At 62.1% G+C, this 21,220-nt stretch overlaps 1 protein-coding gene across 2 annotated transcripts in view; it reads right to left on the bottom strand.

Annotated features, from left to right (window-relative positions):
• Positions 1-20,017, bottom strand: part of SLC37A2 (solute carrier family 37 member 2) — a 37,626-nt gene extending 17,609 nt beyond the window's left edge. Inside the window, exons 1-5 of one of the 2 annotated variants that reach the window (XM_075909295.1) lie at positions 19,812-20,017; positions 4,003-4,084; positions 3,469-3,556; positions 2,219-2,297; positions 786-921 (exon numbers count right to left, since the gene is read on the bottom strand). In XM_075909295.1, the coding sequence (XP_075765410.1) occupies positions 786-921; positions 2,219-2,297; positions 3,469-3,556; positions 4,003-4,084; positions 19,812-19,870 (444 nt within the window). In that variant the 5' untranslated portion in view covers positions 19,871-20,017. The remainder of the gene's footprint in view (positions 1-785; positions 922-2,218; positions 2,298-3,468; positions 3,557-4,002; positions 4,085-19,811) is intronic. The other variant, XM_075909297.1, reaches the window with a different exon arrangement.
• Between the last annotated feature and the right edge of the window lie 1,203 nt (positions 20,018-21,220).

The raw sequence follows: 21,220 nt of genomic DNA, 5'->3' as shown, positions 1-21,220 counted from the left end.
AGCAGGTCCCACGGCCTCGTTCTTATCAGAGAAACCGGAGCAGAGAACTGGAAGGGCAGCCTGCAATTACCGGGCCAGGACGCGCAGCGCTTGCCAACCGGATGCGTTTCATCAGGACTCTGGGCAGCACCCGGCCCGGCGCTCAGACACCCGGACTCCCTGCTCGTTACTCTCCTGGGGCCCCTGCCCTGCTGCAAGCACCTCTGGGGAACGGCTAGCAGCCGTGGCCGGCCCCTGCAGGGAGAGCCCTTGGCCCGGGGGTCGCAGGTGGGCGCCAGCCAGCCCCGGGGAGCGCACGCACCAGTAACGGCTGGGCAGAGCGAGGCAGCTTCTGGTTCGTAGCAAGAGGGCTGGAGGGGGAATCTCGCGAAGAGACAATTCCCCCCTGCAGGCCCTGTGGGCTACCGGGGAACTAGCCAGACCGGAGATTCGCATCTCCCCCTTCCGGAAGGGGACGTGGCCGCGGCGCCGCTCTCTGGCTAGGGCCCCCTCCGGGAAGCACAGTCTGTCCGCTCCAGCCACTTGGCGTTCTCCCCGGCTGGCCCGTCGGCTCCCGCTTAGCTGCGCCACGTCTGGGAGCCTGGCACGGTGCCCGTTTCCTAGAGCGCCTCGCTTGCGCTTGGGAACAGCCGCGGCGGAGAGCGGCAACACCGCCGGACTTTCCCGCGACTCCGGCCCCGTGGAAAGGGTGCCCGGCCATGCCCAGTGTAACCCGGCTCCCTCAGGGGCACTGAGCCGCCAGCCCTGCAAAGGGGTTTCCGCAGGGGAGCAGCTGGGCTCCTTACCTGGATGAGGACGAAGTACCAGAGCGCGTGGATTTCCCAGAAGTAGGCCAGGCCGAACAAGGCCGTGAACAGCCCACTCAGCACCATCCCCGCCGACAGGTAATAGCGCAGGGGCAGCCGCTCGCCAAAGATGCCGCTACAGAGGGAGAAGGGACCGTGAGGAGCCTACACGGGCGCCGCGCCGGCTCAGCCGCACCTTGCGCCTGGGAGCAGGGGCTGGCCAGCACCGGGGAAGGCGAGGCCTGTCTCTGCGTGCGGCGAGGCGGAGGGACAGCAGGGGCTGCCAAGGACACAGGAGCAAACCCCAGATGCCACCCAGATTCTGGCAAGCCTGAGAGGGGGCTCCCCATGGCCCGCTCAGACCCACCTCTCTCCGGGCCCTGCCTGTCTCTGCACGGAGCGCTGATGGCCCCTCCCGGGCCCTGGGCCATGCCCATTGTGGGCGGAGGCCAGGTCAAGCCAAGGAAGCAACGCCAGGTCAGACCCACCAGCTGACTGCCCCACCCTCGCCTCTCCGGCGGGCGGGACACACGCCAGACGGCCCCGCACACGCACCCCTGCGAGGAGCCCACAGCCTGTCACACGGGTCGGGCCCTAGTGACTGAGCCGGCGCCTGCGTCACTTCTTAGCCCCAAGGGTTATTTTCCAGGCCTGGGGAGGGGCAAACGCCGTCCAGAGTATTAACCCCCCCCCCCCCCCCCGCCCACAAGCCAGAGGGAGCATCCTAGGGACAGAACCGGGCGGTGAAATTCCCAGCCAGGCCCCGCGGGTTCTACTGGCAGCGAACAGGCAGGTCTGTCCCACCGGGGAGCCTGGCGTCGCTGGGCAAGAGACCCTTCAAAAGCGACAGTCCCAGCTCAGCTGGGCTCTGCCTGCAGCCCAGTGCAAGCAGGTAGAGCCGAGCAGCCCATCTGGGGATGGACACAGGCGGCTGCTCCCCTCTCTGGTCTCACCCGGCCCAGGAAAAGGGAGCTGGCCATGGAAACTGGGATCAATTTCCCTTCCCTTGGTGCTTGACAGGACACGCACCCAAAGAGCACGGAGACAGCGAATTCTTGGCAGAGCGCTGCAGGGGCGGCCCCCTTCTGACCAGCCACTCCCCAGTCAGACCGCACTAGCCACTCCCACCCCAGCACGGCTTGCACTGGCTTCAATGCAGCCACTTCTGGGGTGCAGCGCAGCAGCAGCTTGGCTGCTTACAGCCTTTGGCTGCACTGCCGGTCCTGCCCTTGCGAGACTGCCAGCGCGCCAGAATCAGACCGTCTGGCCCAGCCGTTGGCCAGGACACATCTCCTGGAGCCAGGCGAAGGCGGCCCAGCCGCCGGGAAGCCTCAGTGTCTGTGGACGGGCGGGGATCAGTGGGAAGCAGGGAGGCAAGGAGCGGAGACGTACCGGCCCCCTCCCCACGCGCCCTGGGGCGCCGACGTCCGTACCTGATGAACATCCCAATGGCGTAGGCGACCAGGAAGGCGTTGTCCAAGGCGCCGAAGAGCTCTTTGTAGTTGTCCTTATCTGGAAGGCAGGGCCGGTGCAGGAGGAAGCCGCGTGTTAGAGAGCAGCAGGCCGGTGCAGCTGTGTCTGCCCACTCTCCCCTGCCCAGCGCCCGGGGACACCTGGGGGGCCTAGGAGGCCGGCTGGCCGCTAGCCTGGTTTAGGTCTGGGTCTTGGCGAAGCCCTGCATCTCCGCCACAGCCCAGGAGTCTGCAGATTCCTGCTTGGTGCTCTCAGCCGGGCTGAGACCGGGCTGGTTCTGACTGGCATCGACTGGCCCCTCCCCTCCCAGACCCAAGGCCCCATGCGCCCACCCGCCAAGGGGCCGAAGAGGGAGCGGGCCGACGCGGCAGAGCTGGGGCTCTCCTGTTCCCTGGGCTGTTCCCACCAGCTAACGCACAGAGGCACTCGCTGCCCCATGGCCTGGCGGCGTTCCGGGCCAGCCTCCTGGCACGGCCAGGCCCGCACACACCGGCGCAGCCACGCCAGAGCGCGGCAAAGCCAGCACCTCGAGTGGGGGGCCAGTGAGGAAAGGTCACGGCACAGGGGCTGGGCCATGCCAAGCCGCCTGCCTTCTCCCCACGCCAGGCCCCCCCGTGCGGCGCCGGCGCCATGTCACGCGCCTGTTTTCCGCACGTCTGCCCTTTGTACTCGGGCGCGACGGCACAAGCACCCGGGCACCGCTCATCCGGTGAACGGCCTCCAATCGGCGCCGATTAGCAACGGCCAAGCCCAGGTGCACTGGGAACCGGCCCTCTGCTAACACGCTAATGAGACTCCTAAGTGCGCTGTAAACACATTAAGGCCGCGCGCGGGGCCATCAATCACGGCCAGTCTCTCTGCCGGGGCACGGGCAGTTTCTAATCCTCAGACTTCCTGGGGCCACGGGCCAGGGCGGAGGTGGCGGGGCTCTCGGAGGGGCCGGGCCCCGACTGGCCAAGCAGAGGCACAGAAGCTGCTGGCCCCAGGACACGCCGGGCTACAGGGAGGGGGTGAGGGCTCCCGCCGGGCAGCCCTCTCAGCAGGCCCTGGAACTGCTGCCCAGCCAGCACCGCCTCCCAGCCACGTGGCCTGTGGCCGGCTCCTGCCTGGCGCAGGCTCGGAGGCGACGCCCTTGGCTGCCCCCAGGCACGCGAGGGGAGGGGCTCTGGCCCGGCTCAGGCGCACAGGAGCTGGGGGGGCCGGCTCTTACCAAAGGGAGCCCAGTCACACCACGTGCTGCTGTTGGTGCCATTGGGGGCCCGCCGTCCCTGCGAGGAGCAGTTGGTGTGCAGCTCGCTCTGTGGAGAGACCAGGGGAGAGCAGCTGGAGTCCGGGCCCCTTACGAAAGCACCGTCTGCCCACAGGAGGCAGCTCCCGCTTCCTGCTCCCCACCTGCGCTCACTGGCGCTGCGCATCCCCCGGCTGCCCACACCCAGTCGCCTGCTCTCCGCTTCTCCAGACCTGCCCCCCCCAGCTAGGCCTTTCCAGCCCCCGTGGGGTGCAGGGCGCTTGGGCCGAGGTCCCCCGGGCCAGGCACCAGGCATGCGGTGCAACAGCCCCGCAGCAAGGGGCCCGCTTACAGGAGGGGCTGCCCGAAGGGCAAGTCTGGAGCCCCCTTTCCCGCAACACGCGGCAGGAGGAGGCCAGGCCGTTGGCGCGAGGCGGGGGCTGCGGGCCCATCCGCAGGCCGGCGGCTAACGGCAGGAGCAGAAACCGCTGGGCCTGCGCCCCGGCCCACACTCACCTTCACAATGCTAATGGGCTTGCGAGAGAGATGGAAGCTGGTGTAAAACAGGAACGTCAGCACAAGCGTCAGCCCCCGATACCTGAGCGGGGAAGAGCGAGAGACAAGGCATGAAAGCGGCGCCCGGCTCTAGTGCAGGAGTCCTGCCACTGGCACCAGGCTGGGGACCCGGGACAGCCCGGGCCGGCCGGGGACAGGCAGGGGCTGTCTGAGATGCTCTGGGTCCCACCCAGAAACTGCCAGCGGGAAGAAGGTCGCTCCCCAGATGCCCAGGCTGAGGGGAGCATGGCCTGAACCCAGCTCTGGCTCCCCCTCAAGTGGGTGCGAAACCAGCGTCCATCCCATTCTAGAGCCCCTCCGCTGGCTGGGCCGCACTTCGCTCCCCCCGCCCGGCTGCAGAGGCAGGGTGCCGGTGGGTCAGGCCCCAGTGGAGCGAGCTGGCACGGCCACCTCTGCGGTTACAGCCCCAAGGGCCCCACTCGAAGGGTTCGTCGGGCTCCAGGGAGTCCCCCATCCCCGTGTGCAGGGAGCGTCCGATAGGGGGCCTCCGCCTTCCTCCCAGACGGACGTTCCGGTTCTCTAGGCTCCCAGCCTCCACTCCCCTTCCTGCCCTCAGGGGTGCTGGCAGCCTCCCTAGCCGCTAACACCCCAGTGCCCCGGGGCAGCCCCAGAGCAGCTGTATAGTGGAGCATCAGCAGCGGGTGGGGAAGAGCAGCCGAACTGCCCGGGTTCAGCGTATGGCCCGACGAGGAGTGCCCTGTCCTCCTGCTGCCACCAGGCAATACAACTAGCCCAGTAGCTGCAGGGCCAGCAGGCCAGAGGCTCAGGATTCAAACCGTCTCACAATGCACCTCGAGAGACTGTTATAGCCCCGGCTGGGCAGTTTAGTTTTACCCCCCCCCTGCACACGCAGGCAGGAGTGTTACATCCACCCAGAGCCTTTGGGATCCCGAGTGAACGGTCAGCAGCGGAGAAACCAACGGGTCGCTGCTGCCCGAGTCCCCGCTCCCCATGCACTGCGGTATGTGCAGCTCCCGGCGCGGGCACGAGGGAAGGACATGGAGGCGGCGGGCGGCTGCAGTGCAGGTTTTCCCGGCGCCTGATCCGTGGGGCGATAAGGGACAGGTGAGCGGAGCAGGATGGGCCCAGTGAGACGGGTGCAAGCAGCTGGTGGGGTAAATGGGAGCCCGTTCGGAGGGGGCTGGCAGGGTCCAAGCAGCAGCCACAGCAGGGCACGGGGAGGCCTCTGGCTGCGTGGGCAGAGAGGGGCGACCGGATTTCGGAGCCGTCGCCTGGGGAAGCAGCAAGACTCAGGCCTCAGGACAGACTCCTCCGCATGGGCAGGGAGGGCCGCGAACACCAAAACGGGGTTAGTGTCAGAAGGGAAATCCCTGCAGGCCGCCTGGGAACGTCTCCAAGGCCCCGTCACAGAGGCTCCACTGAAAACGTGCAGCCGCATTAGAGACCACAGACACGCCGGCCCGGCTTAAGCAGCAAGTGAAGGACGTGGCGAGAGGTGCAAAGGCGCCGTTACGCCCTCGCCAGGCAAACACGAAGGGCACAGACTGGCAAGTGGAAGTGCACGACTGTCGCTGTGAAGGCCAGACGGGACCCGGACGAGCAGCCGGCCGAACCACAGGCCTAAGATCGCCCGGGGGCCCTGCCCAATGGGGCTGGCAGAGCACTCCAGGACGGTACGGCCATTCTGCGCCAGCGGCAGAGGGGCTGGAACAAGGGAACTAAAGCTTCCGGGGGAAGCAGGAGGCTGGTCAGCACCCAGGAGAGATCAGACTCCAGCATCTCTGCTGGGCCCCAGGTACAATGGCCAGAGCCAACTGCTGCTGTCATTGTGGGTCGGACAGCCCCGGCTGGCCCCCGTGACTTGGCTGGGGCGGAGCGGCTACAAGGCGCATCCCATTCCACTGTGCTGGCTCCAGCAGGGCTGGAGGGGAAGGGTTGTCGTAAGGGGCGTGATCACGCTGCCCCGGGACGGGGACAGCTCGGTCTGGGGACCCCGCTGCCAGACAGGACGCAGAAGGCTCCCTAAGGGGGGAGGGGAGAATATGGGGATCCAGTGGAAGGAACTCAGACTGCGCCCAACGGTGCTTTGCCCAACTCACGGCGTTTCCCATGGAACGGCCGGCTGTCAAACGGCGCTGTCTGCTCTAAGGGGTCGGCCCCCCGGGTGCATCACAATCAACCCCGACGGGGGACAGTGATACAGCGTGTGGCTTTGTACTGCCGACCGCAGAGCCAGGCGGGGGAGGGGATCGCGTGCATCACAGCTGTTCCTGGAGTTCCAGTGTCCCATCCAGCAAGCCCCGGGCGTTGCCCAGGAGTCGGAGGCGGCGCTCGGCCTGCGGAGCTGTGATTGCAGCAAACGCCCAACGCGGTCAGCCCCCCGGCTCCCGCAGGCCAGGCTGCATTTGCAGGGCTGGCAGTTGGAGCCGGCTTTGGCTCTGCAGGGGGACTGTGCTAGCCCGAGGGACAGGACGGGCCCGGATGCCGCGCTTGCTAGGACACGGGTGGCAAAGGTGGAACGGTAGGTCCAGGGGGACAAGTCAATGGGCAGGGAGACGTGCCAGAGAAGCACCCAGAGGCCCAGCCAGGTGGGGAGGGAACCTCGGCCCTTTGCGGGTGCTGCTGCAGTGGGCGGGTAGCGGTGCTGGCCCTGGATCATAGCGGCCAGGTGGGGGAGGGACGGGCTTATATTGGGCGAGAGAAGAGGTTTGCTGTTGGCCAGAGCTCGCCTCCGCACCTGGGTAGACTGCAGGCCCCGCGGGGCCACGGGCAGGGTGTACCCCACCGAACGGCAGGCCAACTGGGGCCGTCTAAAGCCAACATGACCAGGTAGAGGCTGAGGCCTTAGTGCAACGTGACGTGCAGAGCGACCGGCGTTGGGAGCCTGTTCCCGAAGTGGCTAAAACCTGCGTCTCGTTTCCAGCTCAACGGAGCCCTTATCCCCGCTGTCTCCCCCGTGGAGCCCCGGCTCCTCCCCAGGGCCCTGCTCAGCCTGCGGCTTGCTAGGCTCAATGAGTGACGCTCGTGCAGGCTCTCCGTTCCCAGGAGCACCCTGGTGGCCCACTCCGGAAACTCCACGGGCGCCGTCTAGAGCAGGAGCCAGCGCCGCTCCCCCGGCAGGTGTTTCTTAGCGGAGCCGCACACCCGGGAGTCCGAGACGAAGACCTGCTGGTCCATCTGCTCCTGCCCTGGGGCGTGTCCATGTGCCCGGGCCTCGGCCTAGTTTTACAAGCCCCAAGCGAGCGGGCTGCACCTTGCCCCGGGGAACTACTGGGCAGCACGTGCCATCCAGCAGGCAGGAGCTTTTCCAGACCCTTGGATCCGCACACAGAACTCCCCCCGGGGCAGGGGCAAGATCTACTCCAGCGCTGTTCAAAATCCCAGTGCAGGCAGCGAGCCCCCTCAATTCACCCTCCGCTAGCTAACAGCGGAGTCTAACCCTCCCTAGGCTCCATAGTACGTCCCTTTACCATCGCCGACGGGATCCCCGCGCTCACCCCGTTCTAGCCCTCTGGAAGAGCTGCACTTTCCACATTCCCAATGGCTCATGGCTCCATCCCCTCTAGCCAAAGGGCAGTGGGGCCGGGCCCGAGGGCTGTGGGATGTCGGCAGTTCTTCCCTTTCCTCCACGCTGCGTACATCTCGCTGGTGTAAAACACTCCCATGGAAAACGCGGCTTGTCACAGATTCCGTGAGCTCTCTGGTGCACGACGACTCACGCTAGACAGGTCACCTGCTGGCCTGTGTGGTCTATGACCAAGCACAGACATTTAGGGAACTAGTTAATTTTGGCAGGATGTTTCCACCTTTACCAGAAGGTCATTTCTACAGTCGCAGATCTCAACACCAGAGACAGGGAAACCACGCTGAAGTCAGGCGTGTTGCTGCCTCTTGGCAGGTGAGAGAGGCCGAGGTTCTCCCCACACCATGCCCCACCCTGCCCCGCGGGCAACGGCCACTTGTTCTGCTAGTTAACGGCCACGCGCATTTCCCCGTGGGGTGATAGGAAAAGCCCGAGACAAACTGCAATTTAACAGGAGCCAACGTACACGGAGCAGCTCTCCCAAGGGCCTTAAAACGAGAGACGCTGCGGGAAGCGGGGCCAAGCGTGTGAGATACTCAGCGACTTCCAGGCCCGTTTTGGGCAGGGCTTGGAGCACCGTGCTGGGAGGGGCTCCGAGCGTTTCAAATGCGAGAGGACGGAGCCGTTCCTGGACGTGCCATGGCAGGGCGGTCACGGGAATTACAGATGGAAAAGCACAACTGGCACAGCCGGTACATGGCCAGGCTGCCCCTTCCACAGATATAGGCCAGTATAGGCCCCTTCCACATATATAGGCCAGGCTGCCCCTTCCACACCTACTGCACTTGGACAGCACTCAGGCTGTGTCTACACTGGGCCACTTATTCCGGAAAATCAGCCGCTTTTCCGGAATAAGCTGCGAGCTGTCTACACTGGCCCTTGAATTTCCGGAAAAGCAACGACGCTCTACTGTACAAAATCAGCCGCTATTCCAGAAAAACTGTTCTGCTCCCGCTCGGGCATAAGTCCTTATTCCGAAACACTGTTCCGGAAAAGGGCCAGTGTAGACAGCCCAGTAGTCTTTTCCGGAAAAAAGCCCCGATCGCAAAAATGGCAATCGGGGCTCTTTTCCAGAAAAGCGCGTCTACGTTGGCCACAGACACTTTTCCGGAAAAAGGGCTTTTCCGGACAAGCAGCCTGCCAATGTAGACGCTCCTTTTCCGGAAAAACTGAAAACGGAATAGTATTCCATTTTAAGCATTTCCAGAAATTCATGCCAGTGTAGACACAGCCTCAGAGAATAGCTACCACTGACCACCAGCAACACGCCAGCTCCTCTGCCTCCGCTGTAAACTTCAGTGTTTCAGCACGTGCCTAAATAAAGCAGCTCGTGACTTCTGTGGGGAGCGCCTGGCAGCCACGTCACCCTGCTAGAGGAGTTACAAAGCAGATGGAGGAACCCTCCCTCCGGCCAAGAACAGCAGAACGGCTACAATGGCCGACCATGGGGCTGGGTTGATCCCCCCACTGGCTGGCTTTAGTCAATCACGTGGACTGTGTCTAAGACGTGCTTTGCTCAGCCATAGCTACTGGACCCAGAACAGGAGTTAGTTCAGGGACAGGCTAGATTCAGGCTGCAGGCCGGATCCGGCCTGCCACGCATTCTGACCCAGTCCACCACGATCCTCTGGCCCAGCGGGACCTTGGGGCAGGCTCCCTGCCTCCCGCAGCACCACCACGCTCACAACGGCCAGCTGCTGGGGCCAGCAAGCGCACCTCTGTGCAGTGCGCCCCTTGGGGGGTGGATCTTCACACACTGGCCCCTCCCCCAGTACAATCCTTGCAACTCCCATTGGCTGGTTTCCAGCCAATGGGAGCTACCTGGGCCATGTGTGCAGGCCCAGGCAGCTCAGAGCCCCCCTTGTCCCATGGCACACTCCGTGCAGAGATGCGCATTCTGGCCCCACTTTGAGCAGCATGTTGGGACATGGCAGGCAGGGAGCCTGCCTGAGGATCCTGCTGGGCTGCTGGCTGGGAGTTGCCTAGAGTAAGCACTTCCCAAGCAGAGCCTGTATCTGGTACCCCCTTTCCTCCCACACCTCAGCCCCTGCCTCAAGTCACAGTTTCCTCCTGCACCCAAACCCTCCACACCCCTGCCCCAGTCTCAACTCCTTCCCAGACCTGCCCCCCCTCCCCAAGTCAGAATCCACTACTGCAGCCGATCTCCAGCTCAGCTCCGCACCCCCTCCCTTAGTATCCGAGGAAAGTGTGGCCCTTAATTTACCAAATTCTTGTAGTGAGCACCCCACCCCCCTCCCCCACACACACACCCCCAAACTAGCAGGGAGCACAGATTAGCAATGCAGGGAGCTACTCGAAGACGTGTGTAAAGACAGCCAAGGTCTGCAAGCGAATCCCAGGTTTTGCTGCAAGGACCCTGGTGCCTGGGTCAGCGGTTTATCCAGAGCAGATTCCACTGCAATGGGCAGATTTCTGGTCAGTGTTTCCCCTAGATAGAGCAACGGACCCGCTGACTAAGTGTGTCCAGTGTCACGGGGCAAAGCAGCGGAGTCGCAGCCGCCCGTGACCAAGTTCCACTCGAGCCCTCCTGCGCAGTCTGCGGCGAGACAGGGAAGAAGCGAGTCAGAGACTCTCCCGCTCCCCGGACCCAGCAGGTCAGCGCGATGCAAGAAGGATGCTCAAAAATCAGCCCCAACTCAGAGATCACACTCGGGCTGCGTCTAGACTACAAGGTTCTATCGGGAAAGGGAACGTGCAGACCTTTTGCCGATAGTTTTGTCAGAAGAGGCTTTTCCAAAATTTGGCCCGTCTACACAAATTTTGGAAAAACCTCCTCTTTCGGAAGAGTCCTTCTTCCTTGTGGAATGAGGAAGCAAGGCTCCCGAAAAAGCGTGTCTGCTCTTCCGACTTTTTTGTTGGCAGAGCAGACGCGTTCCCTGGACGTGGCGGAGTTTTCTCGGGATACCAAAAAACTCTGTAGTCTAGACGTAGCCTCAGGCAGGCCGGCCCGTGCCCAGACACCAGCTCTGCACAGAGGGAAGGGGAATTCACTGAACCTGAACGACATAAATAGCCAAAGGATGCCATGCCAAACACACCACCTGCAGCATCGCCTGACTCCGTTTTCTGCTCTTCCACAGCACTGGACGAGGTCTCATTCCATGACCCAGTCGGTCTCTGCTCGGAGAGGAGCAGGAGTCCTTCCCGCCCACCCCGAGAAGGGGGGAAATCGCTTCATTCACAAGAATTTGGTCATTTTGGGCCATTCATGTGCTTGGCGCGGTGCCTTCCGCCTCAGGCCGGCGAGTCAGCCCTTCAGACTGAGCAATGCCCAGCGCTGTCACGTTTACTCCAGGCAGGAGGAGAAGCCACCATTAGTGCATTAAACAACTTGAAGACTGAAAAAACCAATGAAAGGGCCGGAGGAGCGCAACCGCCTGACTAGCCTCATCACATCCCTTGTCACTGACGAATAGTTTCCATTCACACATTGCAGTGAGTGTTTCTAGCCAGGCCTGTTCTGTGCCTATGAATCATTCAGAAAAAGAAAAACAGCAAAGATCCAAAACAAGCCACCTCCGCCGCCCTGGCATTTGTTCCCCGAGGAAGAGTCTGGTTTTTCAGAACCTTGAATGCACTGGAGAGTGCACAAGATCAAGAAGCGAGCAGACAAGCAGGTCTCCGGCTGCCTTAGGGGCGATGCTGCTGTTACTGAATGAAGCCGTGGTCCACATGCAGGTCTGGGAAGAGGGGTACAAGTACCCAGTAAGCCAGCACACAGCCCCGTGCTCCATACCAGCAAGAAAGGGCAAGTCTGGTAGGCTGAACGTAAGAGCAGCCAGACCAATGGTCCCTCCAGCCTAGTGTCCTGTCTGCCCACAGTGGCCAATGCCAGAGGGAGAGAACGCAACAGGGAATCCTCACGTGATCCGTCCCGTCATCCGCCTCAGACACACAGAAGCCAGGGACACCATCCCTACCCATCCTGGCTAACAGGTATTGATGGACCCAGCCTCCACGAATCTATCTAGCCCTTTTTGAACCCCGTACCAGCTCTTTATAGCCAGAACGACGTACGGAAAGACACTGCCCCTACCGCTCCCAGCCCTTCACAGCTGCCTCTTCTCTGGCTCCCTCTGCCCAGCAGCAGCCCCACAGGAGAAAGGGCTGGGGGAGTTTGGGGTGGTCCAGCAGCCGGAGGAGCTGCTGCCCCTGCCAGCGGAGAAAGGGCAGACCCCCAGCGCTGCTCTCGAGCCGAAGGAGAGGCAGCATCGCCATGCAGGCAGGTCAGTTTTCCAAGGCACCGAGCACCAGCGGCTCCCATGGACTTTGGTGGGATTTGCAGGGCTCAGCATGGCCAAGGGGCCGGGCTTTACGTGGGGGCGGGAGGCAGAGGAAACGGAGCCCCGCTCGAGTCACTCAGCCGCTACGGCAGCGCCACGCAGCTCAGGGCTCGCGCCCGCCCTGACACCCTCTTTGCTCCGCTTCAGCATCTGTGCCCCACGCAGCACGCTGGGAACCCAGCCCTGGAGAGGAGGGTTCTGATGTGGCAGGAGGGAGCGTGGCGGGGCCTCGGGGCTCCGAGGGATCGTGTTAATCCCTGCCCGAGGCGATGCCCTGGCTAGCGAGCCACCTCGGTCCCTCTGACTGCCGGCTCCCATCTCCGCCTGTTCAGCGACAGACCGGGCCCGGGGACGTCTCGCCCAAAGGGGGGGCAGCACCACCCGTGGGCAGAGCGGAAACGGACACACCCAGGGGAATCTTCTGCCCTTCAAGCCAGAAGCAGGCGCAGCTGTGGAGTCGGCAGCTGCCTTTGCTCCCAGGGGTCAGAATGACCAGAGGTGGAAACCCATCGGGCTGATTTCGCAAGGCACGTGACATAGGCAGCGCAGTGGGCGAGGAGTAACCGGCAAGGGGCTCCCTAGGCAGGTGAGCTGGGAGCAAACACCGTCGCGACCTCAGCCCCCAGGCTGGGCCGCCATGCGGCAGGGACCTCGTGCTCCATGGCACCTTGGGGGACCTGTCTCGGCAGCAGGAGCCATCCCGAGCCAGCCCCTCCGCTCGGTTCTGCTGGAGAAGAGCCAGGGAGCAAGTCAGGAAGATGCGCGCGAGCTCCCAAAGTGGTGCCACGTGGCAGCCAGGCACCGGACGTGCTTCCCCGCGCTGACCAGCCAGGGTCGGGGCTGCGGGACGGCACATTCACGAGGCTCTATGAAGGGTTAAGACCATGCCGAGGGCTGCGCACGATCAGCTACAGCTGTGACTAGTGTGCGAGTGTCCACAGCTCAGCCTGGCTGGGGACCCCCTGGAGCCTTTGGCTTCCTTCCCCTGGGAGCTCATCTTCCGAGCTGGGCTGTTCCTGCCTCCTGCGGGTTTCACTTCTGCTTAGAGAATGGACTGAAAGGCGGAAGACCGAGTCCTGCAGAGAGAAAGCAGGGACGTTGGGGGAGGGGCTGAGGAGAAGACAAGGCATCTCTAGTGGAGCCTCCCTTCCTGGAACTTGCTGCCTCTGAATTCAGCCGTTCTGGAGGAAAAAGAGCGAGGGCTGAAAGATCAGAGCAGGAACTGCAGGCCTGCGCGCTCAGGCCAGTCAAATCAAGCGAAAAGCCTGATGCAGTCAGACACAGGACGGGCGGGCGCTGTATTTTCAGGGAAAGAGGGAACTGGAACCAAGAGGCTTAAGACGAACACCCCCCCATCTCTCCGGCTGAGGAGCCAGGTTCGCAAGTGAAGGAGACCCGAGAGCAGGGTGCAAACACCAGCTGAGCTCGGTAGCGAGTTAGCAAACACCAGCTCTGAGCTGAAGTGACCAGTGCGGCAATCAATACCCAGATGGTGCCCACCCCTGCTGGAGCGGAGGGCGTTGCAACGCTTGGGGTGTTATTCTCCAGCCTAATCCGCAGGCGGCCTAAGATCCTGTTTGCTTTATCGACTGGGGTTTTCCACTGAGCGCAAGTCTCTTTCAGCTGTCCTAAATGCCAGCCACGGCCGTCTCCTGAGTCGATACAGCTACATAAGCCAAGGTGTCAAATAGTTTAATTTTCCCTTCCTAATGCATCACTCTGCCTCTCTCAGGGTCAGTTCGGTGCCCCTATGTTCCCCCAGTTCTCTTTGGAACAGACGAATCTAAACGAGCTTGTTCTATTTGCAAATTTTGCTTCCTCATCGCCCCCCGCCCCATTTCCTGAAGGGCCAGTTCAGCCATTCACGCCACCCGACGCTGTTTGCCCATCTAGCCACACAAGCCTGCTAAGCCAGTATCATGCAAACTGTTCCCGGCGTCCACTCTTCTGCACGTGCAAGAAGCCCACAGACCCTGCACGGGAACGCGCTCGGCAGCACTGCAGACGCATTCGAGGGACCGACACGCTCGTCGCCGACGCAGCCCGGCCACCTGCCCGACACGCCGCACGGGGAACGTCAAACCTGCAGCCAGAGAGAGTGAGCGCTGGTCCCGCCGCGTACCCCAGCCATGCTCACTGAACGAGGGGTGCGTCTCAGCTTCTGCTGCCTTTTCTTCCCACGCAGGCTGGCTGGGCCCGCACAGGCTGCACTCCGCCCAGCTGCAGGGCCAGCCAGCCCCCTGCCCCACATGCAGAAAAATCAAATGGACACTGGACTGAAACCCAGCACAGGTGAGAGGATCCCGTGACTGCATGGCCATAAAGGACCACCGTGATGGTCCAGGTGAGCCGCTTAGCACAGGCCGTAGAACTTCCAACTGGAATTCCTCTAGACCGAGGGCAGATCAGGAAACCGCACCCAGGCTAGGGATGTAAAAGGTTACCTGGTTACCGCAACGCATCCTGGGCAACCGATTAACCAAACTGCCAGCCCCATTGGCTGGCCGTCGGAAACAGCCAAGTCAGAGGGACCCTGGCCCGGCTGCACTGCAGCACCCCCAGCTCTGCCATGACAGCCGCAGAGGGGCAGGCAGAACTCTAGACCCAGTGTGACAGTGGCCCCACAGGACCCAACCATGCTGTGCTGCCGCAGCTCTGGGCACTGTCCCCACCCCCAATGCCCAGTAACACCCCCCATCCTAGCGGCCCTGTGTCCACCAACGAGTACCAGTGATAGGAGATTAACCAGCTAACTCTATTGATCAAACAATATTTACATCTCTAACCCAGGCTGGATTCTTACATCGCAGTGTCCAGCACAGCACTTTGTAACCCCCTGCAACCACTTCACCTCCCTCCGTGTGAGAAATCTGCCCGATTTCCAGTCCAAACGTTTCTAGCTTCTGCTTCCAGCCACTGGATCCCATCAGAACAGTCTCAGCTAGGCTGAAGAGCCCTTTACCAGCAGGATTTGTTTCTCATCTCCAACTTACAGACAGTGATCAAATCCCCCATCAGCCTTCTCTTTGTCAGGCTGGAGGAGCTCACGCTATTTAGGTTACCGCGGCAAGGGAGGTTTTCTAGTCCGCGTATCATTCGCTTCTTGGAACCCTCCCCACTTTATCCACCTCCATCACGAACTGTCTCTAGACCTGGGCAGTCACACCAGGGTCAAACACGGACATGTGGCCTTGCTTCCTACATCTTTGCAGTTTAAAGGCCAATAGGACATTTCCAGAGAGTCCCAGAAAAGCACGAATTAAGTGGTGCAAACGCTGCTCCCCAGGTAACCTCCTGGGGTTTGGCAAAGACTCTGGTTTGGCACCAGCCAGGTCCTGAGGATGCCAGAATAGAGAGGTTCAACCTGTAGCAGCAGCAGGCCCAGTAAGTAGAACTGAATGACTAACTGATATTCTGGTTTGGCTGCCGCAATTAAAATCCAAAACCAAACAACATTTTGAAATGGACTATTGAAACCCTTCATTTCAAGGTCAAAATAAAGCAGCCTGACACTGTGAATTTGAGTTGAATTCAGCTAATAGTTTTTGGATGGGGGGGGGGGAGAAAATCAGCAAATAGTTGGGGTGCCCTCAAAAGTGCTTTTCTGCTAATTCACTATTTGCCAAAAGATGTCACCCAGGCGACCAGCTACAGTATTCAGTATCGGGTCCCAGTGCCAGAAGGGTTCAACCAACTCATCATGCACAGACAACCAGCCCACCACCGTACGATCAGATGTTTGCTAGGGTGAGGCAAAGGTGAAAACTCTCTAGCTTCTACCTATGCACTGAGCCATTAACACATCATGCAACTATGTCCTGTAGAGGTAGGACAGAATCCAAGTGCTAGAACAAGTGTGACCGATCTGTGCTTTTCAGAGGGACAGTAAAGTGTCTTAACTTTAACTGCAGCAAGAAGTTATGCAAGGTCAGGTCAGGTGGGGTGAGGTGAGGTAGCTGGCAGGATTGCCAGAAGAAGCTCTAAACCGAAGCAGAGCAAGACCAGGGTGCTTTAAAAAGAACGCTTCTTTCCTGGAGGAGGGGCTCCTTGGTCCCCGACAGACAGAAGGAATCCTTTCCATGCTTCTTCAGCGAGCGCGGGTCGGTCATGTGACACTCTTTGATATGTCGGAGAGGCACAAGCCTCGTCCCGGGAGTGATGACTCAGTAGTTATGTTCGCAGCTGCAATAGGAACTGAAAGGATTCCAGCCCTCACAACGCAGAGGTCACGCCCACCCGAGGGCAGCCCAGTCTGCCGGCAGGGCGGAGGGCTTAGCTGCACTGAGCCCAGTGGGAGCTGCACTGCCACCCCTGTGCTGCTTGGAGAGGCAGCAGCCTTACCAGGCTTCATGGGCCGCACCGACCGGTCCACATCCAAGAAAGACTGTGGAATTGCAGACCCCCATTTCTACCCCTGTATCCCCAATCGCTGTATTTCCAGAGCAGGGCAGGCAGAAGCCCCCTACCCAGCCGGAGAAGCCTGCAGGGACTGGCATGCAAGTCAGCAGACTGGCCAGGCAGCCCCCAGACACAGGGCCAGCACCTTCCCATACAGCACTGCACTGGGGCGGGGGCTTTCTTGTAGCAAGATGGGAGGCTGGGCTAGGGAGGGAACCGCTGGAGGCGCTGCATTCGTCTTTCCACCACTGCAAGAGCCAGACCGCTTCACTCGGAACTTGGCCGACACAGGTCGGACAGGTGCAGTTGGTCTTCAATCCTGACACTGTACAAGCTTGTCGTGCATTACAAAAGCCCCTTACCAAGCACTGTCAGGAACTGCAGGGATACAATGTAGCACTATGGGAAGTGTCACAAGAGGGCCATGGATACTCATGTCACTTGCAAGCCAACTGTCTAGAGTCAGTGAAATACTTCTAAAGCGAAACAGGGTGTCCGCAGCAAACCACCCTGACAAACTCCCCAAAGTTTGCTGTTTTGTCTCGACGGGCAGAGTAACATCTGGGCTATGTCTAGACTGGCGTGAAAGCATTTTCGGAACAGAGCATCTAGATTGGCATGGACGCTTTTCGGCAAAAGCACTTTTTGTGGAAAAGCAGCTGTGCCAATCTAGACGCGCTTTTCCGAAAAAGCCCCGGTCGCCATTTTCGCAATCGGGGCTTTTTTGCGGAAAACAAATCTGGGCTGTCTACACTGGACTTTTGCCCGAATGGGAGCAGCATAGTATTTCCGTAAGAACACTGACAATCTTACATGAGATCGTCAGTGCTTTTGCGGAAATTCAAGCGGCCAGTGTAGACAGCTACAGTTTTCCGGAAAAACTGGCCAGTCTAGACACAGCCCTGGAAGACAGACATACGGGGACGGACAGCAAGCTGGGAAGTTATTCCCAGCAAAGGCGAGAAAACGGAGGCTGATGGTTTCTAAGCTCAGCTTCACCACTAATAGGAAACTGCCAAGTCCCTTGCTATTTGTGCCCTAGTTTCCCCATTTGTAAAAATGAGCCTAATAATGCTATTTCATGGGAATGCTGCAGGATTTATTAATTAATCAGTCAATAAACTGTGAGCCTTGGATTAAATGGGAAGTGAGTAAAAAGGGCCTATGTACAACATACTGAACCCTGTTTAAGGGTCTGCTGTAGACGCACACCTCTGAAGTTGAGCAAAGCAAGCCTTTTGTGAAAAGGGCTACTTGACATACATTTTCACGGGATTTCCAGACTTTAAAGAGCCACGAAAATAACCTTAAGAATTTCTGCTGGCTACCAGCCTTATCTTGGAGTTTCCATAATCCACATAAGGACTAACTACACAGTGACACTCGGGGCAAGTCTACAGTCTGTGCCCTGTAGCGCTTCCACAAAGATGCTCACTCTATGCCGGTGGGAGAGAGCTCCCTCATTTGTTTTACACACACACACACACACACACACAGAGCTATCCACACACACACACACACACACACACACACACACACACACACACACACACACACACACACACACACACACACACACAGCTATCCTGATGGGGGTCTATAGCGTAGAGCCAACCTCAGAAAAGTTAATCCAAATTAATTAAAACGCGGACCATGACAATCAATTCTGTCCACGTTTTAATGCAGTGTAACTAAGCCACTTCAAATCCAGTTATCGGCTAGATCAACACTAAAAAACATGACAGCCGCACAGTTGCACTTCCACCTATGCCGACAGGAGGACTACAGTAGGTAATCTACCGCCACGGGAGGTGGCAGCTAGGTTGATGGACAAATTCGTCCACTGACCTAGTACTGTTTATATGGAGGATTAGGGTGGTAATAGCTACATCACCCAGGGTGTGGACGTCACTGCGTCACCCTAATTTTTTAGTGTACCCTGGCCTGTGTTAATTTGGATTAACTCACCTGAGTGTAGATACGCCCTAAATACACTTCACATTGGTCCACAGAGATGCACCAACAAGCTGTCCAGCAACTTCCAGCATCAGCTGCTGCAGACCCAGGGAAATGCATGGCTCAGCATGAGACCAGGAGGTACCGTACAGCCATGCAGGAGGAAAAGGTCCACACATGATAAATACACCAGCTACTGCACTTTCTGCCCAGAAGGATCTGGGTGAGTGTCACGTTTCAGCAAGACCAGACTAACACGGCTACATCTCTATTACATGTCAGCGAGAAAGGCCAGATGTCGCTAAGCTAGGCCTGGACTCTGGGGCAGATGCGCTAAACTCTGGAGCTGGAGGTGCGTGTCCACCCACACCCCTGCCAACAAAACCTCACAGTCCGGAGCAGCAGCTCAGCCATGCACCCAAGCCCGCCAACGCTACCCCTGCCCCGCACCCCCAGCCCAGCAGCCCTACCCCGCACCCCTCCCAGCCTGCACCCCGAGCCCAGCCCGCCAGCCCTACCCCGCACCCCTCCCAGCCCCGCACCCCGAGCCCAGCTCGCCAGCCCTACCCCGCACCCCTCCCAGCCCCGCACCCCCAGCCCGCCAGCCCTACCCTGCACCCCTCCCAGCCCGCACCCCGAGCCCAGCCCGCCAGCCCTACCCCGCACCCCTCCCAGCCCCGCACCCCCAGCCCGCCAGCCCTACCCTGCACCCCTCCCAGCCCGCACCCCGAGCCCAGCCCGCCAGCCCTACCCCGCACCCCTCCCAGCCCCGCACCCCCAGCCCGCCAGCCCTACCCTGCACCCCTCCCAGCCCGCACCCCGAGCCCAGCCCGCCAGCCCTACCCCGCACCCCTCCCAGCCCCGCACCCCCAGCCCGCCAGCCCTACCCCGCACCCCTCCCAGCCCGCACCCCGAGCCCAGCCCGCCAGCCCTACCCCGCATCCCTCCCAGCCCCGCACCCCCAGCCCGCCAGCCCTACCCCGCATCCCTCCCAGCCCCGCACCCCCAGCCCGCCAGCCCTACCCCGCACCCCTCCCAGCCTGCACCCCCAGCCCGCCAGCCCTACCCCGCACCCCTCCCAGCCTGCACCCCCAGCCCGCCAGCCCTACCCCACACCCCTCCCAGCCTGCACCCCCAGCCCGCCAGCCCTACCCTGCACCCCTCCCAGCCTGCACCCCCAGCCCGCCAGCCCTACCCCACACCCCTCCCAGCCTGCACCCCCAGCCCGCCAGCCCTACCCTGCACCCCTCCCAGCCTGCACCCCCAGCCCGCCAGCCCTACCCCGCACCCCTCCCAGCCCCGCACCCCGAGCCCAGCCCGCCAGCCCTACCCCGCACCCCTCCCAGCCCGCACCCCGAGCCCAGCCCGCCAGCCCTACCCCGCACCCCTCCCAGCCCCGCACCCCGAGCCCAGCCCGCCAGCCCTACCCCGCACCCCCCCCCAGCCCTACCCCGCACCGCCCTCCACGAACCGCGGCTCCCAGCTGCGAGGCCGCGGCAGCAGGACCAGCCCTGCTCGCTCCTGGGCAGACCCCGGCCCGAGCTTACCAGCTGTCCCGCGGCAGAGCCCGCAGGAGGCGGATCCCGGGGGCCAGCGAGGATCTCATGGCGCGGGGCGAGCTCGGCTCCAGGCGAGCTCAGCTGCGGGGCCCGCGGGCGCTGCCATTTAAATGCCCCGCTGGAGCCGGGCCGCCGGGCCAGCCCCGCTCCGCTCCCCGCCCCGCCGGTCACATGCCGCCTGCCGCGCCCTCCCCGGCCCCCCGCGTCATCCGCCGCCCCCTCCCCCGGCGCGTTTCCCCGCCCCTGCCCCATCCACCGGCTCCCTCCGGGCCCGCCTCCGCCTGTCCCCCGCCCGCTCGCCCAGGTCCATCCTCCCTGCGCTCCCACTTCTCCCCCCCCCCGCCTGCCCCTCTCACGTAGACCCCGCCCCTGCACACCCCGCCCGTCCCCGAACGTACCCCCCCGCCCCTACTCCTCCTGCGGACAGCCCCCCCCCCCCGCACTCCACCTATGCACAGCCCTCCCCCCCCACTCCTCCTATGGACAGCCCCCCCCCCGCACTCCACCTATGGACAGCCCTCCTCCCCCCCTACTCCACCTATGGACAGCCCTCCTCCCCCCCTACTCCTCCTATGGACAGCCCTCCTCCCCCCCCACCGCTACTCCTCCTGCGGACAGCCCCCCCCCCCGCACTCCACCTATGGACAGCCCTCCTCCCCCCCTACTCCTCCTATGGACAGCCCTCCTCCCCCCCCACCGCTACTCCTCCTGCGGACAGCCCCCCCCCCCGCACTCCACCTATGGACAGCCCTCCTCCCCCCCTACTCCTCCTATGGACAGCCCCCCCCCCGCACTCCACCTATGGACAGCCCTCCCCCCCCCCGCACTCCACCTATGGACAGCCCTCCTCCCCCCCTACTCCACCTATGGACAGCCCTCCTCCCCCCCTACTCCTCCTATGGACAGCCCTCCTCCCCCCCCACCGCTACTCCTCCTGCGGACAGCCCCCCCCCCCGCACTCCACCTATGGACAGCCCTCCTCCCCCCCCCTACTCCTCCTATGGACAGCCCTTCCCCCGCACTCCACCTATGGACAGCCCTCCTCCCCCCCCCCCCGCCCCTACTCCTCCTATGGACAGCCCTCCCCCCGCACTCCACCTATGGACAGCCCTCCTCCCCCCCCCCCGCCCCTACTCCTCCTATGGACAGCCCTACTCACCTCCCCCCCCCCCCGCCCCATCTCCTCCTAGGGATAGCCCCCCCCGCCCCCACTCCTACGGACAGCCCTACCCCCCCCCGCCCCTACTCCTCCTGCGGACAGCCCTACTCACCTCCCCCCCCCCCGCCCCATCTCCTCCTAGGGATAGCCCCCCCCGCCCCCACTCCTACGGACAGCCCTACCCCCCCCCGCCCCTACTCCTCCTGCGGACAGCCCTCCCCCCACACTCCACCTATGG

The sequence above is a fragment of the Pelodiscus sinensis genome, chromosome 26 (genome assembly GCF_049634645.1).
Source record: "Pelodiscus sinensis isolate JC-2024 chromosome 26, ASM4963464v1, whole genome shotgun sequence".
Lineage (NCBI taxonomy): Eukaryota > Metazoa > Chordata > Testudines > Trionychidae > Pelodiscus > Pelodiscus sinensis.
This window is presented reverse-complemented; position numbering and strand designations above follow the sequence as displayed.